The sequence below is a fragment of the Pyxicephalus adspersus genome, chromosome 9 (genome assembly GCF_032062135.1).
Source record: "Pyxicephalus adspersus chromosome 9, UCB_Pads_2.0, whole genome shotgun sequence".
Lineage (NCBI taxonomy): Eukaryota > Metazoa > Chordata > Amphibia > Anura > Pyxicephalidae > Pyxicephalus > Pyxicephalus adspersus.
Window position 1 is genome coordinate 34,264,547 of NC_092866.1, and position 26,740 is coordinate 34,291,286.

The window sequence follows — 26,740 nt, forward strand, 5'->3', positions numbered from 1 at the left end:
CCAGGTAATGTTTGAGGGAATGTCAGATTTCCAATTTTATAAATAGAGCCCTTTGGGTTACAGACCTAGGAATGGTATGCAGGGCAGTAAAATCACCATGCCTTATCTACACATTTGCTTCAGGTAAAGTAGCAGGGGATCAATGTGACAGCTTAGCAAGTTAGCTTTTAAAATAAAAAAAATATGCATATTACAGAAATGTATTAAACAACAATTTAATACATAACCCTATACAGGCTGACATTCAAAAATCCAGCAACCTCCGGTTTTGAAAATTCCAGATTTTTTTTTTATACTTACCTTAACACACAGACCAGTCTTCCTCTCGCAGCACCCACGGAGATCTGCCACAGTTCCATGGAGCAGGCAGCAGGGACGTCTCAGCGTGTATTTAGTTTAGCAAGCAAAACCTAACAGCTGTTTCTGCAGAACAGCACCATGAAAACATTAGTAGCTAAACAGTGTACTGCAGTCCCTGTATTGTAAATGCGATCCGAAATTCATGTCAGGAACTGAAGGATCCAGATGATCGATGGCCAGATTATCGATTGTCAGTTTGTACTTACATCATTTCTATCGCCACGTCTCATAATAACATTGCTTAATGTCTGGAACTGTTCAGAGGATTCTGTACTGACCAAATCCTTCTGCTAAAAAAAAAAAAAAAAAAAAAAACTATGATAGCATATTACTTCTTTAATCCAACACTTCAATACTGATTATAAACAAACAATTTAACAAGACATTATATATCTGAACCCCAACAATGACATAACAAAGCTCATCAGTCCTTATTCATATTGGTTAAATAAGCTCGTATTTAATACAAAATAGCTGTATTGAGCCAAACAAAGAAATATTCATATAATATATTTCATATAATATATTTATATATTATATATGCTACTGTACACTTACATTACATGTTTAAATATTTTTATTAACTTTTTTTAACAGATTTTTGTGTTTTGTTGTTTAAAGTTTAATATTAAATATCGGTGAGATATGCCTAAGAATTATAGCATACAATGAAAAATATATTTCCGTGCAAAAATTGTACCGCTTTTTGCATGGACATTTGGATGATTTAGACTGCTAGGGAGGATAATCACTGCACAGTACTGCAGCAATGTCAAGCTAGCCTGTTCTCCTAAATAATACTACAAACACACATACTTTTTGGGCTTGCGTAGCCAATCACTGGGCCTAAATGATATCACACGGTATGGCCTTGAAATCAACATAAAGCAAGGAGGGTGAGGGAAGATGAGTAGCATAGTTGGTGGATTATCTGCAGACTGTCACTGCATCCAGGTTGGGTAAAGTTATCCACAACAGCACACACAGTATAATACCATCCCTAATGCCCCCACCAAAAGTGTTTTCCTTTAAATATAATTTACTGTAATGTTCTGAGACAATGGGACAATGAGGCAATAAAAAAAAGAAGAATCTGCATAAAATTTCTTGTACCTCAGAGCGGAATGACAGAAATGGTATGTGCGAGCGCTGTGGCTTGTTTTCTAAAAAATAAACAAAACAAAAGATTTGTCATGAGGACAAATTAGAACAACCCAGCCTTGCTTTTTGCCATATTATTTTATCACAAATGATGTCAATGTATCACCTGCCAAAATCTTTGCCTTTGCTTCCTCACGCAGTTTTTCTAGTTCTGCTTTTAGCTTCTTGTTTTCTTCATCTGCCTCTTGCAGCTTCCTAATTTAACAAAGAAAATGGTGTCATAAAACATAGCACGCAACTTACTTTATTACCCTTCATGTCTTATGTATGAACAGCTAATGCACACACGTCAGCATATTGTCAAGACAAAAGACATGTGTTAAGCAGCGTCATAAAAGATAACTAAATGCAGTAATCTATAACAAAACAATGACTTTTGAATAAATTCAGTCAAACTGCTCCGCTTGGTGTAAGACATGCACCATATACATCAGAAAACTCACCTATCTGTTTCAAGGTTCTCAGATTTGAGTTTGTTCAACTCTTCCTGAATAGACTGCTTGGCTCGAATCTCTGCATCAACGGCTGACTGGAGTTCTAAACGTCCTGAAGCCTCTAATTTCTGCAGTCTACGTGCTTTCCACTGGCTTTCCTATAATGGAAGACAAAAAACAGTTAGGTAAGGGCACTAGAAGCCCACAATTTATGATAATGGCACAATCATCATGCATAGGCTTGTCACAAAAATTTATGAATGTATGAATCTATGAATAGAAAAATTATACAGGTAGTCCCCGGGTTAAGGACATCCTACAATACAGACAATTCCTAGATACGAAAAAGGGTTCCCTGCTTGCAAGACGGAGGCTGGATAGGGGCTGTTTGCATGACTTGCAGAAGAAATCTTTTGCTAAATACAGCTGAGTTTGTGGGTGACCTTAGGGGACATGTGAGTGACCTGCCCTTTCTGCAGCCTCTTGTAACTGTTTAATGACTAAAACAAGCTCTGCAGTTGTTTCTTGTTGCAAATCAAAGCACAGCTTGTTCCAGAAGTTAATAAATGTCTAGGCTCCATAAAGTTTTTTTTTTGCCTTGTTTGTGATTATCTCACAGTGAGGATTTTATACAGTAAATGACACCACGCTGCCTAATATGTTGAGACAAACATCTATCCTAATTGCATTTATTAAAATAATGTACATGTTCCAACTTACATACAATATTAACTTAAGAACAACCCTACAGTCCCTATCTCATATGTAACCTGGGGACTAATTGTACATTTAGGCTGATTTAGGCTCCTGCTTTCACTGTCATACTGCAAAAGACACATATTTCCATGCATTGGCGAAATTCTGAATGGCATCTCAATGCACCTTCTCATTGCACTTGTGTTGGACACGGCACTAATAACATGCGTTAGGCTGCAGAAATTCAGAATGCACCTTTTATGGTGAGGGTGCATTAGTCAGCCTGTTGAAATGGATGTGTTGCTCTAATGCAATCCATACAAATTAGTGCACCTATGCAGTGAAATAGTGTGCAATCAGCTTTGGGGTTTGCGATTCTTGCCTAAAAATGTTTACGTTTTTCTTACACAGACACACATAACACATGAGTTGCATAGCTTGTTTTGTTTGAAATGGTAAATGAAACACTGACCTTTTCTGGATCAGACAGTTTAAAGTTTAAGTTCATTTTTAGTTTATAAGCACTATTGCACACATGTACATAAGCCACCCCTGGAGACCTCAGTGAAACCACAAAGTCAAAAAACAACTACAAGATATATTTTTTGAGAAGCTAAGAAAATCATTTCAGCTAAATCTTTCTTCCCAATTTGCCCATCATACCTTTGACCCCAGAAACACAATGAAAGACAGAACCTTTTAAGTGGCCCAAACAGAAATTAAGCGAGTCTTTCACCAAAGATATCCTACTTTAAAAAGTTTAGGACTTAAATATTTTTTTAAAAAAATAATTAAAATCAATGATTGCTACTTCTTACCCCTGTCTTGCTCAATGGCGCTTGACTTCCAGAACTCTTCAATGCCTCAAGCTCTTCAGTCATTTTGACAGATAAAGCCTGTAGATACATACGGGACTGCTTCTCATCATTCACCCTACAAAATTGACAAAAATAATCAATAAAGTGACATCTGCAGAAGCTGTATCTATAAACATTTTAACCAAGGGGTTAAGAAGACCAGGACCTGCACTTCTAACTACATTAACATTTGCCCAAACTAAAAATGAACCTGTCTTGAATTATATAAAGGTTACTTGAGTCTCATGTTGGTCTTGTGCTATGTTGTGATGACTCAAATCTAGACTTCTTTTTCTTGCCAAGCAAATTACAATAAAAATATAAATATATACATTTTAACCATATTACATCTATGTAAGGACATAGCTAATAAATAATATTAATGGAGGTTATATTATGGTTCAAAAAAGGTGTACAAAGGCAGGGGGTAAATTGGAAAAACTGGTCAGAATGTCTTGACATACAAGGTCTCACTCCATAGGGCCTTACATTGGACAGAATATGCACAGTAAAATATTTTCTTTTCTCGTAATACCAGTAACTGAGTGATAAAATCATTTAATATACACATGAGAAGCCCTTTTGTGTTCAAACACCAATTTTACCAGACTTGGAAGATCAACTAATCCTTAAAAATGCTTCCACAGTTATATTAGAGTAACAAAAACAGAAATATATTAGAACTGTTTATATGCTTTATGTATCCTATTCTGTAAAATGTGCATCATATCATACATTGGGTTGAGCAAGAAGGTCTCTGACAATCTCGCAAAACTTTCCTCAAACTTCCGATGGGTCCGTGAAATTTGGGCGAACAGAATTTGCGAATTCCATTAAAGTCAATAGGCCGAATTTAAACATTATTAGCAATGCCCCTTTACATGCAAGAACCACCAAATTTGCTAGGTATGTGTAGGAGAACAGTGGCAACAAGGGAAAAATACAAAAGTTCCAAAAGGCTATCGCCAGGAAGATCACATTGGTAATTGTCATGGAGTGTTAGAACCATCGTCAATGCCACCCAAAAGTGTGTAATACAATTTTAGTGAATAGAGTACTGACAGGCGGCAGCAGCAGGAGGACGAGGCGGTGGGCCCTGAGACGGAGCAGGGACCACATTGGTAACTGGCTTCTAGAGCTGGGTCTAGTGCATTGTCAATGCCACAGAAAAGTGTGTAATAAATTTTAGTGAATGGAGTACTGACAGGCAGCAGCAACAACAGCAGGAGGAGGCCGTGGACTCTGAGAAGGAGCGGGGACCGCATTGGTAACTGGCATCTAGAGCTGGGTGTAGTGCATCTACAATGCCACCCACCCAGAAGTGTGTAATACAATTTTAGTAAATGGAGTACTGACAGGCAGCAGCAACAGGAAGAAGCGGTGGGCTCTTTGAGGCAGCGCGTTGACTGCATTAGTAACTGGCATCTAGAGCTGGGTGTAGTGCGTTGTCAAGCCACCCCGAAGTGTGTAATACATTTTAAGTGAATGGAGTACTGTTATACAAATATCTGAAATTTGTGATTAAACGTAGGAGGGCCTGACCAAGATGTTTTGTGCGCCAGCACTGTTGCTGTGGTGCAGGAAGCAGTAAGAAGGTAGACAATATTGTTAGTTTGCATCATGAAGTAGATGACATGAATCCCAACTCTCAATCTTACAATACTTTGCTCAAAAATTAGGCAAAGGCAAATGGTACCTATCATTGTGGCAGTACTGGGGGTTTTCATCTGCAGTTTTTTGGCCTCTCGGAAGCAGCAGAAATGTAATGTAAAGTATACTGCTAGCTGGCACAATGGCAAGCATGACATTGGTGATGAATGACTAGTGGAAAAAGAGATAACTTAGCGTAAAAATTCAAGTGAGGCAGGCTCAGCTGACAGGGTGTTGTTGATAGGCAGCCACAGACTCAGCACAGGAGCAGTGTGGGTTCACAGAGGCATCTTGGTTGTCCAGTGAGTCCTTGTGTCAGTCAATCAGTGACATCTGCAGTGGGGTTATAATAGTTGTTAGTAACCCGCCTTACTTTCATTTTCAAAAAGGTGAGGTGATTGACATTTTCCGGCGACAGTCGTGATCGGTTGTCCGTGACCACTCTGCCAGCAGCACTAAAAGTTCCTTCGGACAGAATACTGGATGCTGGCCACAAAAGAAGCTGGATGACATACTGTGCCAACTGCGGGCAGATTTCAAGACTGTTGACCCAAAAATTAATGGGGTCACTACTGTCAGGACAGGCATCCTCCTCATAACTGCTGTCGTCAACACTGCCACCAGCCAGAAAAGAGCCAACGTAACAGCGCACCATGCGTTCATCCATTCTCGATGTTTATACCCCTGCACTTCACTTGTTTGAGGTGGCCGCATCAGGTTTCGCCAGGCATCCAGAAAACCCCCCCGCCTTGGGCTAGGTTTTGGATGTGTGCGGCCTGATGCCACTGCTGCTGCTGCCGGCGCTGCAGGAGGATACACTGGAGGCAGTGTCTGCCTGATCTCCCTGTGTGGAATGTGGTGCGCGGAACTCCTCACACACCCGTTTGCTTGGTAGTCTGCTCCAGCGGGCCACCTTTCTTTCTCTTGTGCCGGGTTTGGTAGAAACTGACATTTTATCTTCCAGAAGGGTGGCCAGCCAGTCATCATCCAGTTTTTTGATGCTACAAATGGGAGGGTCCCTCCGTAGGCATCACAATATGTGGACACACATATGAAAGACAGGTTTCCCTGGGCCCATCCTCCTCCTGTCCCCTCAGTAGGCGCTAAAACATCTTCCTTCTCACCACCCACCTCCTCCTCTTTAAGCTGCAGAAGTTCCTGTTGTTTCATCGCCCGCACAATGCTTGGGGCTTGACAGCACAAGTGCGTTTTCCTCATCATAATCATCTTCCTCCTCCTCTTGGAACTCCTGATGCTGGCCAGTGTTCCTTCTTGCTTCTTCTGATGCTGGCTGTGCGCTATGGAGTGTAATGTCACCCTCATCCTCCTCCACACTTTCTTCCCCTCCTCTCCCATCTCCACTTTCCATAAGGCCACACTGGGAATTATCAAGCAGAAAGATGATGGGTATTACGTAATTCCAGCCTGACTGCTCCCAACTCACAACGTTTGTGGCCTGCTCAAAGGGGCCAGTACCTTGCACAGCATCTCCATCTGCAGCCACTGGTCAAATAGCTCAGTTGTGTGGCTGTACCAAGGGCCCCGCTGCCTCCAAGCACCACGCTGACCAAGTAATGGCGGATGGCTAGCTTTTGCTCACACAGATGCTGGAGCATGTGCAGGATGGAGTTCCATCTAGTCACAGTGTCACAAATCAGTCTATGCCGTGGCAGTCTATGTTGGCGCTTGATCTTGCTAAGCGCCGCGGTGGCAGTAGGGGATTGGCGTACATGGCTGCAGATGGAGCAAGCCTGTCTCAGTAAGGCCTCCAGTCCTGGGTACATGCAGAGGAACTTCTGCACCACCAGGCTTAGTACGTGTGCAAAGCAGGGCACATGTGTTATGCGGGCCATGTGCAGCGCGGCCACAAGGTTGGCCCCGTTGTCGCACACTACGTTGCCTGTTGTGAGCCGGGAGGGTGTCAGCCAAGCCTCAACCTCTCTGTGCAAAGTGGACAAGAGTTCTCTGGCAGTGTGACTTTTCTCCCACAAGGACACCAGTTTCAACACTGCCTGGCAACGCGTGTGCTTGAAGTAGCCGTAGTGGCATGCCCGCTTAAAAACAATGTCCTCCGCTGGAATAAGGAGGAAAAAGGAATGCAGGAGGATGAGAGCGATAACCGGGGTGGCCCATGCTTCCACCACACCCCTTGGCAGGGGTACCAGGTGCTGTAATGCCTCTTGCAGACTACCGCCCACTGAGCTATACAAGGCCACCCAGTGAGCGGTGAAGCACAGGTAGCGGTCCCACTCCATGCCTGGTTGTCCAGCTGTCCATGGTGATGTGGTTTTGGCTAGACACCGAGAATGCCAATGCCCGGGAGAGATTTTCCATTACATGTGCATGTAAAGTGGGTACAGCTGTGTGGGAGAAGTAATGCCTGCTTGGTATATTCCACTGCCACTCGGCACAGGCCATCAGGTCACAGAAGGGAGCAGAGTTCACAATGCTGTACTGAAGTAGCTGCAATGCCAATAGTTTGGCTAGACGTGAATTGAGTGCAATGACTCCCTTTGTTGGTTGGGCCTATGGCATGATGCCTTGCGCAGAACTCCAGTAGAGTAGGCTGAAGGGACTGGGAGCTGAAGGGATCACTGGAGTACCCATCTTGCGGCGATAAACGTCGTCTGATGCCACAAAACCTGCGGGCAAAAGCCGATACTTCCTTGCAGCTGGAAGTCTGGCTGGCACCAACCTCCTGAGACGTACTAGCAATGACAGTTGGAGGGGGAGAAGGAGTCAATGGAGCTGGAAGAAGAGACAATGATGTGGTTGCACCTTCTTCAAGAGAACACAAGTACGGCTCCCACTTTGGTTTGTGGTTCTTGCGCATGGGGAAAAGCAGAGATGTTTAATATTATTATTACTACTACACAGTATTTATATAGTGCCATCATATTACGCAGCGCTGTACAAAGTCCATAGTCATGTCACTAACTGTCCCTCAATGGAGCTCACAATCTAATGTCCCTACTATAGTCATATATCACTAATGTAGTCTAGGGTCAATTTTAGGGGGAAGCCAATTAACCTTACTGCATGTTTTTGGGATGTGGGAGGAAACCGGAGTACCCGGAGGAAACCCATGCAGACACGAGAAGAACCTACAAACTCCATGCAGATAGTGTCCTGGCTGGGATTCGAAAATAGGACCTAGCGCTGCAAAGGCCAGAGTGCTAACCCCTGAGCCACCGTGGTGCCCACTGATGTTGTACCCAAATGTGATCTGGCCTGTCCTCTGTGGATCTGCCTATGGCACAGGATGCACATTGCTACGCACTCATCATCGTCTTTCAGCGTGAAAAAGGACCACACTGAAGAGGTGCGTGCAACCACTCTGCTGCTCTTTTTCTTTGCCTGCCTCTGCTGGGTGCCCTGCATCTGCTCCAGCTCCATCTCCCCCCCCCATGATCTGTGACTGGTCCCCTGCTTGTTCCTGCTCGTCTGTCTCTACTTTGGGACTTTGTGGCAGACTTGCGGCCCCTTCCATCCCCAGTCTGTTGCTGCTGCCTTTCCTCAATGTCTGTTTTGGAAAAGCTTCTAGCCCTGACATGCACTGGTGGTTCCCAGGTGACATCACGGTCATCATCACCCTCATTTCCATCTAAGCCAACCTCTGCAAAGGCATCCACTGATCCAGAACCCTAACCCAGCAAGTCCTGACCACACTCTCCAAGGGTCTCAAAGTCTGCCTCCTGCTCTAAACTTCACAATGACAGATCCTCAGGCTGTTCATCAAGCAACATGGGAGAGGTACAGGCACATTAGCCACGCTAACATCTGTGTTTGCTCCTGTCACGGGTGTGCTGGTTCCTGCTGCTGCAGAAGAGCCTGCTGCACTTCAGGCCCCTGAGACCACAATCCAGTCCACAATCCTCTCCACATGATGTGGCTGTTTATACTTTTCCACCCCCTCAATACATCTACCAGCGTACTGGTGCTCTGCACAATTCTCAGACCTGTTTGAAAACTTGCGCTGCTGACTCCAACATTTTGCACAAAATAACTTGCACTAAATGTACTGACTGCTGACAATTTCACAAAACTGACTAGCTATTAGCTCATGTAAAAGTAAATGCCCTAAAAAAACACTGAAATATGCAGATGAAAGAGGCTCCTAAACTGCCCGTCACACTACACGTCTCTCCCTGCTTCTATCCTCTACACAGAACACAAGATAGTGTGACTAACCACTTCCTTCTTCCCTGTGTGTGTATATATATATATATATATATATATATATGCCTGTGCTCTGATCTTCCCACATTGGCTGCTGGGCCTTGCTGTGCATCCTGGGAGCAAATGATTCGCTCCTAGGAGCAATTACCGCCAAATTCTCTCGGCGTTACCGCCCCCTGCTTTTTCCTTAGTTAGTTCGGCAAGAACACGACCTCATGTTCATGTTCGATAAGCGAGAAAGGCCCCATTCGCCACGGGATCGAATTTAAAAATCTTGCTCGCTCATTCTTAATCATACACATATTAACAAAAAGCTGAACATACACATACAAACTTTTTACCATTGAAGAATGTCTGTGATTTGGGCTTCCCAGTTGGCTAATGTCTCTTTCTTGTCTTCTAATAACTGTATTTCTTCTTCCATTTTTTTATGAGAGGCAGCCATTCTTTTAGCTGCTGCAGTAATCTAAACAATCAAAAACATTAACATTTGTCAAATTCACACTGTCAGTAATCAACATACAGACAACAGGTGCTAGGGCCTTGATCCCAAACAGGGTCTGCTAAAACGGTCTCGGATATGTCTAAAAAATGCACTTCTTTGAACTGAAAACTGTATCTGAAAATAAGCAATAATAAACCAATTCTAGGGTCATAGGAAAGATTATACTTAATGCTTGGGGTATTTCAGATAAAAATAGAAAATGTCAAAAACCAAACAAAAATATTGCAAGTTCTTACCCTTTCCAGATCTTCCTTAAGTTTCTTGTTCTCTTCCTTTAGCTGATTCTTCTCTCGATCATTTGTCTTCTTGATTTCCAGAAGCTCCTCCTCTTTTGCCCTTGCACTAATTTAAATAAAAAGAATACATAAATATATGCAAAAACATTTATTCTATCAACAATGAATGAGCAGAAAAAGACTAAATAAGCATGGGCACACAATGAGCACTTCACAATAGAAGGCTAAATTTACCATGGATTTGAGCAGAGAGTTACATAAATGTCGTCATGCCTGATTACTTTCAGAAGTCTCACAGATCTCTCCACTTTAGAGACCTAATAACAAGCAACCTAATACCTTATCTATTCCCAAGGTAATATTTAACAATCTTGCTTTATGTTTCAGGAGACATTAATCTCCAGCCATTTACATCTAAGGTTTTTATTGATCTCTGTAAGGTAAGAATGACATAGCTAAATTCCAGACCTCAGTCCAATTGAGAATCTATGGCATGACCTTCAGATTGGTGTACACCAACATAACCTATCGTAAAGCTGGAGCCTTGGGGAATGGGTAAAAATCCCTGTAGCTAGATGTGCTAATCCAATAGAGACATACCCCAAGAAACAAGTTGGCTTTGCAAAGTATTGACATCTAAAATTTCTGTTAATGTTAGAATATGGTTAGTGTTACATCAAAAAAACCTATTTGGCACCTTCAAAGCAGTGAGCATGTTGTGTAAATCAAATGATGCTAATCCCCACCACCCAAAAAAAAAAGCCACTTAAGCAACATACGACACATACTGTAAAATAGGAAATCCAGCCAGCAAATAGAACAACCTTTTAATAGAGTTTTAAAAATATAAATATTGATATGTGACGTTCTCGTGAAGTAACATATGACAGATTTTCTTTTACACTTGTTTTAAGCTGGAAAAATAAATGATTGCTAGCAATTGCTACTTGAACCCCCAAATGGTTCTATGCACAAGCGCAAATATCATGTTAACTGCCCGTCACCAGGCATCATCTACCCTATTATGTGGCCGTTTTTACGTGAGAAAAACAAAAAGACCCCTTAAAAACATATCTATGAACGTGTATATTCAATTAAGAATGGTAAGAATAGAAACAGAGCATAAATTTGACGTTAACTGTAATAAATTTGCAGCCTTGGAAAAAATTACTCCAAACCGCCGAGGAGGCAATTTGGATAGCATCCTCCTCCAATGTGAAACAAAATGGATATTCACTTTAAAAGCAAACCAATTGCAGGTCTCTATGACGTATTCAGTTTTAAACTCTTCTTAAGAACCTGAAGCTGGTCTACTTTTCATGATACATGCGATTATGGTACTGTATTTCAGATTATTACAGTTACTCTTTTCATTTCTTGATATTATTGATTATTCTATTGCTGTGCTTTGTTTAATAATTCATTTACGATATATGATGTATTTTTATAAGATATGTACTATTATTATTGTTATAGCAGGATTTAAACATCTGTGCTTTTCCCAATCATCCATTAATGACATACTGAGTATTATCATAAAGTATGCACTACTATGATGGTTATAGTATAGGTCAATTATTTGATCAACACTACATACATATTTATTTCTTTTTATTGTAATCTAATGCAAAAAAACAGTGTTTATAATACGATTATAATGTACCAATTATCCTCACTGCTCTCATCGTTTATCCATATTTGTACGTATTTTCTATGAATTCTTTTCATTACATCTTCTCAGTTCATGTGCCCGGGTCTACCTACCTACAATACCTTTTAATGGTCCCTGTACGCCATCCCACTTGCGTGGACGGAAGCACCAGCTTGTCACCGATGCACCCCTAGCAGGTGGGCGGGATCCACTATGCTCTCACCCACCCAGCTTCATCCCCACATGAGCCCGTTCTATTGAACGGACTCGCTTTGCCCTGAGCATGCATTAGCTGCTTGCGGTCAGGTCAATGAGCCTGCCCTCTTAAAGGGACACCCCTTCTCTACTCCCTCGCATGTCACCCGGGTAGGTGGATCTCACAGGGAATCCCCCGGCCAGTGTGAGGGCTGAGAACACGCCATGACGCCCGCTGACATCAGAGGTGTGCACATGGTGAATAGAAGACTTCTGTAACGCCACCTTTAAAGGAGGTGCCCTTCGGAGTCTCCCCTTCCATTCACTCATTCTGCTGAATTTGCTCTCTGCATCTCACCACCCGGGCACAATAAGGTATTTATTATCAACACTATGTTCATTTATATTTATGCTCCATATGTTCAATTTATCATTAAGTTTAATAATTGCATTAACAGTATTTGACATCCTACAACACTATAAATCCCATGACCACTATTGCCATAAGGTATAAGACAAATATTTTAATCACGCCATTTGGGCTACTTTTTTTCATTTCTTGATTTTCTATGAGTAACTTTACACCTATTACTATTCTTAGCCCTAAACATGATATGCACATATTTACGCCACTAAGCATCACTATACGATGTTCACCTTGGACACATAACCCTCACCTTCTATTGTACCTAACAATAATAATTTGTTCTAAACAATTACTTGTTTAACATAAGTTTTCTAATATATATTTATTAAAGCATGCTATTGGATTACATATACTTACCGCATAATAGGTTCCCCTTCTGGTTGGTTACCCCAAATTCTTCCCATCCATATCAGAGGCTTTTCCTTTATCTTCAACTTGTTTGGAAAATTTTTTCCCCTGTACGTTTTTACTAACACATGCGATATATCATCACGGAATATGTAAGTTGTGATTTTTATGTTTATTATGATTACTACAGTACACACTTAACCTTAATGCTATGCTCAATCCATACACATGTATTTTCATAGGTACTAGTATATACCACACTACTAGGTCCCAATAATTTTCTCCAACTCAAATTATTTCGAATTAACAGGTTTACTCACAATTGATAATATTCAGATTACCCGTCATATGTTCACCATCAATACCTTTGTTTTAAATCACTACTTTATTCTATTTGTTATCATTCCATTGTTATTCATCAACTTTAACAACATTTTTGTTCTTGTTACCTTTCTACTGACATTATGTATTTAATATGAACCTAGATACTGTCAAACAATTGTGTTCAACCTCGCTAAATGTAGCGTCACCCCTGAAGAAGCCTAAGATGGGCGAAATGCGTATGCGACACGTTTTAAAACATGTAATATATTCCTGACAGAAGTTTATTGTCTAGTGCCCAAGCTTATAACTATTATGTAGTATGAGAACGAACCATAAATACAATTGATCTTTTGCCACAAAAAAACCTTCTTTATGTTGTTTCTCTATTGCTAGCATCTCAATTGAGGCACATTTCTACCTTTTCTCTGTATTTAAAACACTCAATTTGATTCCCAAGAGAAGGAAAAAATGAAACTGCTACCTATCATTTTTGGTCTTTCCCATAGCCTCCTGTATTCCCTCCATCTCATGCTTTAGTGATATCAGTTCTGCTTCCTTTTCCCCAAGTTCTCTACGGAGCATTTTTGTCTCATTGGTGTGTTCAGCTTCCTGACGTGCAAACTCTTCCTGCACATGGGACAGGTCACTCTCCAGTTGTTGGCTCCTCCTTTCAAGTTCCTGTCTTAGTTGGGTCATCTCAGAAGCATGAAGTGAGCCACTGATGACAGGAGATGTTACAACTTGCTGGGCCTGCACCAAGACAGGAAAATGGGACTATGGACAATAATTGTAAACATGAGGTACATAGTATACATCAATTATCACAGTACATATGTTTTAGCCTTTTTTTACCTTTACTCTTTCCAGCTCCTCTGCAGCCTGAGCTCCACTCCGTGTTCTCAACTTCTTCTGCCTCTCCACTTCTACAGCCAAATCTTCTACTAATGATTCAGCCTTTAAAAATAAGGTAACATTATTTAATTTTAGGAACCTAGAACCATCATTGTGCTACTTTACCTCACTAATGGTCATTCTAATTTGCATATATACAAATTGCTGCCAATTAACCAATCTCCACGCAATTTCCTACTTTGTTGTTAAAATTAATATTGAACAACAACTTTGTATGCCTTTATAAAGCTCTTCACAAACCTACTTTTCCGAGAATATGCTCGGCCTAAGAAAATAATTACTGAGGCAAAGTTCTATATTAATATTAAACAGGATTTTTATAGCGCCAACATATTACGCAGCACTGTACATTAAACAGGGTTTGCAAATGACAGACTGATACAGACAGTGATACAGGAGGAGAGGACCCTGCCCCGAAGAGCTTACAATCTAGTAGGTGGGGGAATTTACACACAAAGGGATGGGAGATGTGTAATGGGAAGTAGTGATGGTTTCAAAAGACAGAAAAAAATGGGTAGGCAAGTTTGAAAAAATGGGTTTTGAGTGCTCTTTTAAATGAGCAGAAAGTAAGAGCAGAGGAGAGAGTTGGGGCAGCTATAGAGAAGTGTTGTATCCGTGCGTGTGATGAGGTTATGAGTAAGCCATTAGTAGGTCATTGGAGTAGCGGAGAAAGCAGCTGGGGGAGTACTTTTTTACCACGTCAGAAGTTTAAGTGGGACAAAAACTGTGGAGGGATTTGAAGGGAAAACACAGGAGCTTGAATTTGATTCTAAGGTGAAATGGAAGCCAGTGTGGAGATCTGCAAAGAGATGCAGCGGAAGAGGAGTGGTGGGAAGGATGGATGAGTCTGGCTGCAGCATTCATAACAGATTGTAGAGGAGAGAGTGGGGTTAGTGGAATACCAGAGAGGAGGTGGTTACAGTAGTCCAGATGAGAGATAAGACCATTTACAAGGAGTTTGGTGGTCTCAGGGGACAGGTAGGGGTGGATTTTGGAGCTGTTGTGTAGATGAAAGTGACAGGACCTGGAAATGTTCTGAATATGTGGGGTAAATGAGAGGGCAGAGTGAAAGGTGACACCAAGACAACGTGCCTGAGGGGAGGGCCAAATAACAGTTAGAAATATGTCAGGGGGAGATTTGGAATTTGAGGGGGGGATGATGATGAGTTTGGTTTTATCCAGGTTGAGTTTCAAAAATCGGTCAGACATGCATGATGACATGGCTGACAGGCAGCATGAGACCTTATCCAGGACTGAGGAAGACAAGTCAAGGGCCAGGGTGGAGAAATGGGCACGGAGTAGATCAGAGGGAATTGGGTCAAGCGGACAGGTAATAGATGGAGATGATGAGAGCAGAGACTTCTTTCACAGTACCAGGGCTGAGGGAGGCCAGTGATGATTTACAGGTGGAAGGGGTGGGTATGGTTGGATTGGCTCGGTGAGCAGAGACATCATGTCTGATTTTGTCTATTTTATCTCTAAAGTAGGTGGCAATGTCTTGGGCAGAGAAGGATGTTGTTGGGGGAGCAGGTGTGGGGTTTAGAAGGGAGTCAATTGTAGAGAAGATGTTGCGTGGGTTGGAAGCTTGGGAGGAAATGACTACGAAGAAATAATTTTGCTTGGTGACCATGAGCTGTGTTAAAGCTTTGTAGCTTGGCTTTTTAGTCCATGAAGTCAGCGCTGAGGCCAGATTTTCTCCACTTAAGCTCAGCTGCACGAACAGTCTTTTGTAGTTGTTTGGTGTAATTGTTGTGCCAGGGTCGGGGTTGGCAGGGTGGGGGTAGCGGAAGGTAGCAGGGAAAACTTCATCCAAAGCCAAGGAAAGAGAGTGGTTTAACATGGTGGCAGTTTCATCTGGGGAGGCAATTTTGGAGAGAGCGGGGGTTAGGGACGTAAGGCAGTTGAGAAAATATCCAACAAGAGAACAGAAAACCCTTTTGTTGCAAGAGAAAATGGTGGAGGTGTAGCCAGTGATAGAAAACTTACCTCTCTTCTACCGGCTTCAGCTTTCTGCAAGTCTTTTCTCAAGGCCCTTAATTTCTCTGCTGCTGCCTCTGCCTCATCTTCTTTCTCATGCAGCCTGCGAGACAGACGGCCATTTTGAGAACTAAGCCCGTCACATTTCTCATCCAATGCTTGCAGCTCCTCTTGTAGTCTCCTTTGCTTCTCCAGAGCTGCTCTATGTTCATCTCCTTGTGTTTTCAGCTGCTCCAACATTTCAGAAAGATCCTGAGTGGAAAAAGCAAGAGCATATGAGAAGCATAGCCTTTAAAGTAGATGTCAAGATCACTAAGCTAGGTGTGGAATTGCAACATTTTATTTACTTCTTTAATTAATGCTTGGTCTAAGAGTCAGAAGTATTTAGGCCTGCCTGCCCACCATGTACAAATCATTCACTGTTAGGTGTAAAGAACTTTTTAAAAAACAATTATACTTGCCTTATGCATTGCTGGAAATGAGGTCACCATTCTACTGGACACACTTCTGGGTAATGAATAGCAAGGAAAATATTTGCAAGAAGACACTCCTGTTACAAGAATATCTTCTTACAAGATTTTTGCTGTTCTGTATTCTCCAGGATCCAGCTGAAAGAGTGTGATGTCATACTTTTTTAGATGCAGCAGGCAAGACAAGTATGAACCCTAACACTTTCAACTGGAACTTTTTTTCCTTAGAAGCTCATTTAACACCCACTAATAAGTAAGTGATCTATGGAAGGGAAGAGCAAGTTGCTCTATATTTTTTGTTAGAGCAAAAATATTAACTCTGTTAACTGTAAAGGGTTAGTACCTGTATTAATAGTATCGAACATATGAATTTAATTTTTACTTTACACTAGCTGATTACCTGGCGTTGCCCGGGTATTTATTTATTGCAATATATAATTAAATTAAGAGCATATGATTCAATGCCGTTTTAAAAGTTTTAATAAGAACATTGTGCTCATGAAACATCCTTGTAACTTTAAGACAATCTGAAATTGTGTTCCTGAGATGTAGGTGCACCTCTGGTCAGTTTCTATTAGTTTGTTTTCAATAAAATATAGGTTTAGAAATTTTGGTGGTTGATCTAGCAGCGGACGTAACGATCCTGCTTTATAGTAAATTTGCCCTTGAACCCTGAATGTGGATGGAAATCCAGGGTGTTGAAAAACTGACGTGGCGCCAAATATCATTTGGAAACATGAGTTGTATTTTCTGATGGTATTATGAAAATGCTTTGACTCTGGGGTATTTGCTGATGTGTAATTCCAAAGTTCTTGTGGTGGTGTTTCCAGTTGGCAGAGTTTGACTTTTTTTTGCAGCAAATACCAGGAGATTTAAACTTCTTGGCTTGACAGTAACTACAAACCATTTCCATTTTTCTGATGGTAACACTTGCATGCTGCGAGTAGTTTTTATGTGGATCGTAGTGGAATCCTTCCAATGCTAGGCTAAAATGTTGTGCAATCTGTGATCTGGCTCTTTTCTCTCATTTCATGTATTCAGGTCTCATGCTGTTGTACCGTCTCTGAAGCTCTAGATGTAGTAGCTCTATATCTGTTATCCTGTAGTCAGGTCTCACGCTGTTGTACTGTCTCTGAAGCTCTAGATGTAGTAGCTGTTTCTCTCATTTCCTGTAGTGGCGTCTCACGCTGTTGTACTGTCTCTGAAGCTCTAGATGTAATAGCTCTCTCTCTGTTATCCTGTAGTTTGGCCTCATGCTGTTGTACTGTCTGACGCTCTAGATGTAGTAGCTCTCTCGCGCAATGTGGCAAGTCTTCTATTCCTGTCCTCGGGATATTCTTGTATACTGTGTTTAGGATATATATATATCCTAAATATAGCACAGCGCTAAAAAAAGATCGGAGGTGCATTTACATGAGTCTGGATTATATGTCTAGCAAGTTTGGTTGAAACGTCTCAATGCGTTTCCGAGTGATGGTGGAACATAGCAAGTTTGGTTGAAATGTCCTTATGCGTTTCCAAGTGATCTCCGAATATATAGTTCTGACATAAATCACAGCGCTGCACAAAGATCATCGGTGCACTCATGAATCTGAGTCATATGTCTAGCAAGTTTAGTTGAAATGTGTAGATGCGTTTCCTAGTGATGACATACATACATCCAAATATAGCTCTGACATAGTACAGCGCTGTACAATTGCTTTACGTTTTCTTAAGGGCATTATTACAGGCCAGAAATTTATAAAAGTCCACAAAAAAGTATGTAAAAATATAGACAAAAGGCACACGGTCACTGAGCAATACATACACGCATACATGCAAATATACCTCTGACATATACCACAGCACTGTACAAAAATCATATGTCTAGCAAGTTTGGTTTAAATGCCTCTATGTGTTTCAAAGTGATGGTGGAACATAGCAAGTTTGGTTTTAATGCTCTGCCAGGCCTTTACTTGTTGCACCTCAAGATTGTTTATAGATATTTATAGATATATGTGGATAGATATAAATGTATATATAATGTATGTGTATAGCTGCAGGAATGTTGTGTGTAAACACGAAACCTGTTTTTCTTTGTACTGGCCATTTGGATTACCTAGGGGATGTCTAATCAGTGGTTATCAATGAACCTCAACCAAGGAACAATAAACAAAACCCATAATAAAACATTCCAGTACACAAGATCTAGTTCCCATAACATACTGATTACCAGTAGGACCCTCAAGGGGTAATAAATCCATCAAGCCTGAAGTAGCAAAAGATGGATGCCTAACTGGACAGGTGGGTTGGGGTGATGACCCAGCTGGAAGTCTTGTTGACCCCTAAACTTAGATTCCAGTATCAAATTAAGCTGGGAGGTCCATCAAATTACATTAACCAATCCCAATCTAGTGGGGTGTTTGTCAACCAATGTTCATCGTACAAAACACACCCACTAACCAATCCAAAAGCCCCAAGGATACCTAATAGGAATTAACTATATAGAAATGGGAACGGAGAGAATATAGATCTCTCTTGCTTGCTCTCCTTGTCTTCTGAGGGTCTCCTAAGGTAAGCTGGTATAGAGTCCTCTTCTGAAGGAAGTAGGCTCCTAAGGTACCCATTAACCTCTTAGCAGGTAGCTATAAGATATTCCTGATTGTAGTCCTATGGGTGTCTATAGTATTACTGCATTACTTTGCCATTTTGTAAATACTGTATTGTGTACCAAGCATTATTAGATTATTACAGGGGTTTACTACTAATAACCTTATGAAGTTCATATCTGTATATCAAACAATATTGCTGTGTACTTTGTTTCACCTTGTTTTCTTAATTAAACTGTTTGAGTGACTAGCTATAATTTGTGCATGAACCTTCTTTTATTTATATCTAATATCTATATGCATTGATAGGGGATAGAACATCCATATTTATGCAGATAAATATTCCAAAATCAACATCCTGCAGCAGCTTTCTGTTGTTGTGGGCATTTATGTCTGAAGTTTAGTCTTTAACAAGTGAAATGCATGCTCAATTGGGTTCAGATCAGGTGACTGACTTGGTCATTCAAAAATATTCCACTTCTTTGCTTTAATAAACTTCTAGGTTGCTTTAGCTGTATGTCTTGGGTGACTGTCCATCTGTATTATGAAATGCCTCCCAATCAATTTGACTGCATTTAGGCAGACAGTATGTCTCTGAACACCTCAGAATTCATTCGGCTACTTCTGTCCTTTGTCACATTATCGATAAACACTAATGTCCCAGTGCCACTGGCGGCCATGCACACCCAAGCCATCACATTGCCTCCGCTATGTTTTACAGATCATGTGGTATGCTTTTGGATAATGAGCTGTTCCAGGCCTTCTCCATACTTTTTTTTTGCCATCATTCTGGTAAAGGTTGATCTTGGTTTCATCTGTCCAAAGAATGTTTTTCCAGAACGGTGCTGGCTTTTTTAGATGTTTTTGAGCAAAGTCCAATCTAGCCTTTCTATTCTTGAGGCTTATGAGTGGCTTGCACCTTGCAGTGCACCCTCTGTATTTACTTTCATGCAGTCTTCTCTTTATGGTAGACTTGGATATCGATTTGCCTACCTCCTGGAGATTGTTGTTTACTTATTTGGCTGTTGTGAAGGGGTTTATCTTCACCATGGAAATGATTCTGCGACCATCCACCACTGTTGTCCTCCGTGGACGTCCAGGTCTCTTGGCGTTGCCGAGTTCACCAGTGCTTTGATTCTTTTTCATGATGTCCCAAAATGTAGATTTTAGAATTGCCCACATCAGCCCATGAAATAGCCTTTGAGTCATTTGTCCAACTACTTTTGAGCCCCTGAAATGAAGTGATTGTGTAAAAAAAGGCTTTAGTTCCTCACAGATCCTTTTAAGCAATCTTTTTGTTCAACCCACTGAATTAAAGCTAAAAGTCTGCAGTACAACAGCATCTGAGTTGTTTCATTTAAAATTAATTGTAGTAATGTACAGAACCCAAAATTAGAAAAACTTTGTCTCTTGTCTAAAAATTCATGGACCTAACTGTACATCCAAATATAGCTCTGACAAAGCACAGTGCTGTACAAGATGACTGGTGCACTCACATGAGTCTCAGTCATATGTATGGCAAGTTTGGTTGAAATGTCTTCATGCGTTTTGGAGTGATGGAGGAACATACACACATATATATATATATATATATATATATATATATATATATATATATATATATATATATATATATATAGAGAGAGAGAGAGAGAGAGAGAGAGAGATTTATATTGTCCTGACATATTCCATAGTACTGTACAATGAAACATTGAACTAGACCCATCAGTCTCTGTACAGAGAAGCTGACACTCTAATGTCCCCCCACAGTCACACACTATTATTATACATTTATATACCTCTTACATATACCACAGCGCCATACAAAGATCAGTGGTGTCATATGTCTAGCAAGTTTGGTTAAATATATCCATGAATTTCCTAGTGATCACCAAATATAGCTCTGACATATAGCACAGTGTTGCACATAGATCTGAGGTGAACTCACATGAGTCCGAGTCAAAGGTCTAGCAAGTTTGGTGGAAATGTGTCGATGAGTTTCCGAGTGATGGTGGAACATAGCAAGTTTGGTTGAAATGTCTCCATGCATTTTCTAGTGATGACATACACACATCCAAATATAGCTCTGACATATAGCACAGCACTGTACAAAGAGGACTGGTGCATATATATTATATATAAAAAATATATATATTTATAAAGCTAGACCCATCAGTCTCTGTACAGAGGTGCTGACACTCTTAATGCCCCCCCAGTCACTCACTTTTATACATTTTTTTATATTTTATACATTAGTCTTAAATGTCTCTATGCCTTAACAATGTGTTATCTACATCTTTTCTGTTCAAGGAGTGACAACACTACTTTTAATGAATGTGATTTTAATGAATAGGCAATATTGTCTTTCTGCTGACAAATATATCAAAATAATGAATTTAATAAAAGAAAAAAAAGTAATAAACTGCTTTAGGAGACAGCTAATTGTTTTTTAACTTGAAAGTTACACAATATCCAGGTTTAAATTAATCAAGCCAAGAGCCCTTCCTCCAAATGTTCCACAAATATATATGTATTTTTTGTAGAATTTGAGGAATTGTGTTTATATATTGCAACTGTTACATTTGAGATAATGATACAAAAATAACGTTATGCATGTCCATGCATTGACAATCTATATATTATAATTTTGTAAATTGGTACTTATGCCTTGTTATGTATTATTCATATCCTCATACTGAGAAATGCTATTTTATTCATACTAAGAATTGGTATTATATTAGATACATTTATTGAAAATATTTTTTGTTTATTGTTAATAATATATTATTTGTATAATTGTTGGTTATATTAGCCCTACAATTGGGGACCTGATCTTGATGAGGTAGTATCCACTGTGCCCCTTGGAGCAGAACACTCCATTACTTTTGTCACTATTGGCGAGTGCAGGATAACTTCAAAGTCATTAAGCGCTTCATTGGGCACCAGCTTGTAGATGTTTTTGCTCAGCAGGTGTTATGGCACACTGACACATGGGCTTGGGCTTATATGCTTATTTCCTTCTGCCAAATTTGAGTAGTTGAGTTGTATGGAAGAGTCTTTATGACATTCAGTATATTAGAGTACTTATTTTATTATTTCAGTTTTGGCAAATATTCCTGTAGGACGTGTTGTAATATACAAACATGAAGTTTCAATTATCCCCCCCATTTTTACGGCTTAAAGGGCAGCAGTTTCTATCTTCAATTCAACCTCAACATTAAAATTGATCTGTAGACACGTTTGTAAGGTCTGCCCCGACCGGATCTCTGTCCTGGGATTGAGCTGAGAAAAAGTTGCCATTTTATTTTGCCTATGTCCACAGGGTTTTTGCTATCGGAGATATGTTTATTTCCCTTGTGGTTGAACTTGATGGACTTATGTCTTTTTTCAACCTGAATAACTATGTAACTATAATTAATTGTCAATTTATGGTTCAAATTTTTGTGTGATTTGTTTGATTGTGATTTATTTTAATTCAATGACACATTATGAGAGCTTGGAAATAATTTTAAGATTTTGTTCTCAATGTGGTAACAGTCTTTTTAAAGACTTTTTTAGGAAGTTAATTGCTGGCATTTTATTTGATATGGTCATTATTGTTTTATAGTGTTATTTATGCCTTACAGTCCTGTTTAACTTCTTGTTTTGAGTTACAAGAAACAGCTGTGTTTTTACTAAAGATAGATAGCAATATTTTTTTTCTCATAGTTCCACCTTAAATGACCCTTTACATTATTATTATTATTATTATTATTATTATTAAACAGGATTTATATAGCACCAACATATTACGCAGCGCTGTACATTAAATAGGGATTGCAAATGACAGACTAATACAGACAGTGATACAGATTTTGGAGAGGGAGGGGGTTAGGGATGCAAGGCAGTTTGAGAAAAGGTTGTGGTCATTCTACCTTATTGTATCGATCTTTCTCCTGTTTGAGTGATTTCAATTGTTTCTCCAGTGATTGGATATGTGCTTCCGAAATGGAATCCTGCACTTTGGATTTTTCTATAAAATAGGTATACAAAAATTGTTATTGATCAGTGAATTCACCAAGAAATGGTTACAGGATCCTAAAAGATGACGCGTGATGATTTAAAATTTCAGAACAAATGAAAAAAAAGTAGTAAATTCAAACGTGGCTATAAGTAACCACATAACAGAAATCAAGACAACCAGCTATACAAAGTCATACCAGGGTCAACTTAGAAAGTTATAGGCGTTAGCACTACGGTGTTGTAACTTTTTTTTAATGGCACTCCAATGCATGCAACACGACAGTACAATGTGTTTAAAAAATAAATAGGTGTATTGGCAGCACAATTGGCGATTCTTTTTCAATCGGCTGCCTTAACGCAAAAGCATGTGATCAATAAAGTGTCACTACAGCATGCTGTCAGTGGCACAGGGACCTAACAATGATCAAATTCCATGGAACACTGGGTGCTTTTAGGGGTGAAATGCTTGCCCAATGGTTCAGTTGCACCCAGGAACTGGTAAATAAAAGGTTGGCATGCCCATGTTGCTATGCTTTGCATACCCTAGTCCTGGCAAAAAAAGAGTTAGGGCAGTGCTCCAAACTGTATAAACGCAGAATATAATTAATTCAGGAGACATCCCAGAATATTCGTATACAATTTTTGCTTAAAAAAAGTAACTACTGGAGAAACCTTTTACTATGTCAGAGAAGAGGTAAATAACCTGTGATTTCTAATAAACTTCGGGTGGGACCGAATAGCTTAAGGAAACCAAATAAGAGCATAACACACATTATGCACATGGCATTGATGAACTGCATAAATTCAAATAAGCCCTTACTAAACAGAAAACAAATTCTAGGATAGATTTTTTTTCCCCGTGCTTTACTAACGTTGTCATAATTAATGGCACTGCCTGAAACATCTGCTTAGCACAAAAATTAAAGCTTCGCCAATATATTCATACATATATAGTACTCACTCTTACCTGCCAATTTCTTTTGCAGAACTTCAATCTCAGCCTTTAAACTCTGGATCTCGTTGTCTTTGTTGATTGTGTTTTGCACAATATCTTAAAGAATGAATGCTCAGAATACAGCAAAGTTTAGACAAGCTTTGTATTATTACACATTTGTGCATGTACTTACCTTGATACTGGTCTTTTTCTTGTCCCAGTTTATTTCCTACACCATTATTAGCAGAGCCCATCAGTGTCCCAGTGTCAGACAAGGAGCTAAATTTGTATTTTAAACAGACATTTAAATAAACAGAATTCGGTGCAATAAACCATAAAAAGCAAATCAAATTGTTTACAGCACTATAGTAACAAAAAAACTCCCAAACATTTCTTATTATGTTTTCTTCACAAAGCACATGACAAAGCCAAGGAAATACACTTCTAACACAATTTAGAGAAATACAGGCTACCACTGCAGACTTTTACATTCTGAAGATGCTAGTTGTCTGGTTATCATGGTAATTCTCTGGTTTCAAAAATGGTTTGAATCACTGACATTGAACAAGCATGCAGATAAGAACTTCTGACTACTGGGTAACGGACCTAAAAAGTATACATATACAGTGAGGGAAAGAAGTATTTGAACCTCTGCCGATTTCGTACATTTGCCCTCTGACAAAGAAATGACCAGTCTATAAATTGTAATGGTAGGTTTATTGTGGGTGTAAGACAGAACAACAACAAAAGAACTCTCAAAAACCCAGTGCTAAGCTTCTGGTTCCGGAGCCCGATGTGAGAAGCGGTGTGTGACACGGCTTCCGGCTCCATCTAGTCCCTCTGCTTCTCTGACTTCACGCTGCGGGGAGTCACGCACAGCGATCACACTCCTGCTCCCGGGGCACAGATGGATCACTTCATAGCCAGCTCCCAGTCCTCAAAACGCAGTTAGAAGAAGCTGACTGCACGGAAGGCTGCACAAGCCAAGATGGCCAACGCCATATCAGACCACAAGGCTGAAGCACACAGTCCAGGTAGGATTGACAACCCTGCTCATCTCTGCCCCTCTATTGATTACAAACAAGTTGCCTCTCAGGTGGAAGCAAGCAATTAAGGAAGCTTTAGCAATACATTTACAGCCCATTACAGAGCTGGTACAGAACCATGGGGCAGAAATACAAGCTATGCAACAGCGCATTAGTGACCTGGAAGATGACCTGATCAGTACCCTTACTAAACAACAGCAACTGGGGTATCAATACCAGCTGCTGCAAGATAAGATGATCTGGAGGATAGGGACCGCCGTAGTAACCTGGGAATTATCGGGATTCCTGAGTCATATAAAGCACCTGATCTACATAAAATCTGCTCAAACACGCTTCCTAAAGCTCTGGGGTTGAAACACCCTATGAAAATAGAAAAGGCACATAGAGGTTAGGCCCTCTTCAGCCGAATAAAGCATTACCTCGTGTCATGTTATTCTCTGATTACTCAGTTGAAACTACCAAAAAACGCCGGTCCTACTCCCCGATCTGCAAACAACTCATCGATAAAAGTTTACGCTTTGCACTCATGTACCCAGCTGTGCCTAAAATCTTAATTCCGGATCAGGAAGCTAGGATATTTACAGATCCCTTGGCGGCTGCAGAAATGGTGAAAGCCGTGCCCCATTTCACACCCTCCTCCACCCCGGTTGCTACACCACCCAGGCAGCAAGATGACCAGTCACAGAGATCCAGGTCCCCACGATCCTAAATGCTTACTCTCTTGGCAGTATTGCCCAACTGGGCCTCTACATCCCCCTAACAAGAAGCCCCTATTTCATTTGTTTACCATCTATTGTCCACTAGATGGAGCTGGTGGTCTCTGTTGGTTTTCTTTTTTTTTTCTTGCTCACACTGCATTATGAGTGATCATATTCTTTTTGATGCAATGCATAGAGATGGCAGAAACGGAAGACTGAAAGTTCATTTGTGCCTGATGCTGTTCCCTGCCATCTATGCTATCCTTGTACCCCATATTGGGGAAAAAAGGAAGTCGCTTAAGAGTATTATGTTATGGGACAACTATGTTGTTAGCTGTTTGTTGTGCTCATGGGTATGCCAATCATAATAATGTCCACGTACACCTTGCTGCTGTCACTGTCCTGGTTCTACATCTACAGACCCCTTCAAATATGGAAAGAATCATTTTCCCTGTGCCGCCGCTCGGTTGGGATGACAGCACGGGACTGCTCATATCTTTCAATCCAGCAACTAAAGCTCTTTTCCCCCATAAACCCACGTGATGAAAATTGTATACTGGAATGTAAAAGGGATTGAGATCCCCCACTATGCGCACTACTGTTCTATGCTAGTTAAATTACAAACAGATGTAGCTATCCCTTCAGAAGACCCACCTCTCAGCTTCCAATTTTCATTTGATGGCTAAAGATAGCCAGGAGAGGTAGGAGAAGTGTGGGGGCTTCAGGCTCAAAAACTGGAGTACTCATTCTTTTACACAAGAAGCTTCAACACTCCACAATCTCAAAATCCTGTGATGTTTCTGAGGGAAGATGGGCATCCTTGATGGTCCAATTCCAAGCCAACGCCTTAACCTTTCTGGCGGTTTATGGTCCTAACTCAGACAATCAGAGGTTTTATATTACTCTGCTTACCACAGTGCAATCCCTTGCCAAAGTGCCTTTAATCGTGGCTGGTGACTTTAATGCTGTACCCAGTTCTGTGGAAGATAGGATCCCACCACCACCACCAAAGCAGGGCCATACGTCCGCCAATGATAAAGTGTTTCTCTCTTTCCTTACAGGGACTGGACTGACGGATTCCTGGAGGTAC

The 26,740-nt window shown here is 40.5% G+C and overlaps 1 protein-coding gene across 7 annotated transcripts in view; it reads right to left on the minus strand.

Annotated features, from left to right (window-relative positions):
• The window catches only part of CDC42BPG (CDC42 binding protein kinase gamma), a 135,972-nt gene that overhangs the window by 55,725 nt on the left and 53,507 nt on the right, over positions 1 to 26,740 (minus strand). For 5 of the 7 annotated variants that reach the window (XR_011922103.1, XR_011922104.1, XM_072421344.1 and 2 more), the window contains exons 10-22: positions 24,100 to 24,185; positions 23,940 to 24,023; positions 22,885 to 22,982; positions 15,922 to 16,164; positions 13,876 to 13,977; positions 13,505 to 13,797; positions 10,079 to 10,184; positions 9,679 to 9,803; positions 3,470 to 3,584; positions 1,965 to 2,113; positions 1,628 to 1,716; positions 1,474 to 1,523; positions 567 to 650 (exon numbers count right to left, since the gene is read on the minus strand). Coding sequence is in view for 5 of the 7 variants with exons in the window: in XM_072421344.1 (XP_072277445.1) it covers positions 567 to 650; positions 1,474 to 1,523; positions 1,628 to 1,716; positions 1,965 to 2,113; positions 3,470 to 3,584; positions 9,679 to 9,803; positions 10,079 to 10,184; positions 13,505 to 13,797; positions 13,876 to 13,977; positions 15,922 to 16,164; positions 22,885 to 22,982; positions 23,940 to 24,023; positions 24,100 to 24,185 (1,624 nt within the window). In the remaining 2 variants the exon portion in view is untranslated. The remainder of the gene's footprint in view (positions 1 to 566; positions 651 to 1,473; positions 1,524 to 1,627; positions 1,717 to 1,964; positions 2,114 to 3,469; positions 3,585 to 9,678; positions 9,804 to 10,078; positions 10,185 to 13,504; positions 13,798 to 13,875; positions 13,978 to 15,921; positions 16,165 to 22,884; positions 22,983 to 23,939; positions 24,024 to 24,099; positions 24,186 to 26,740) is intronic. The other 2 variants (XM_072421343.1, XM_072421345.1) reach the window with 2 other exon arrangements.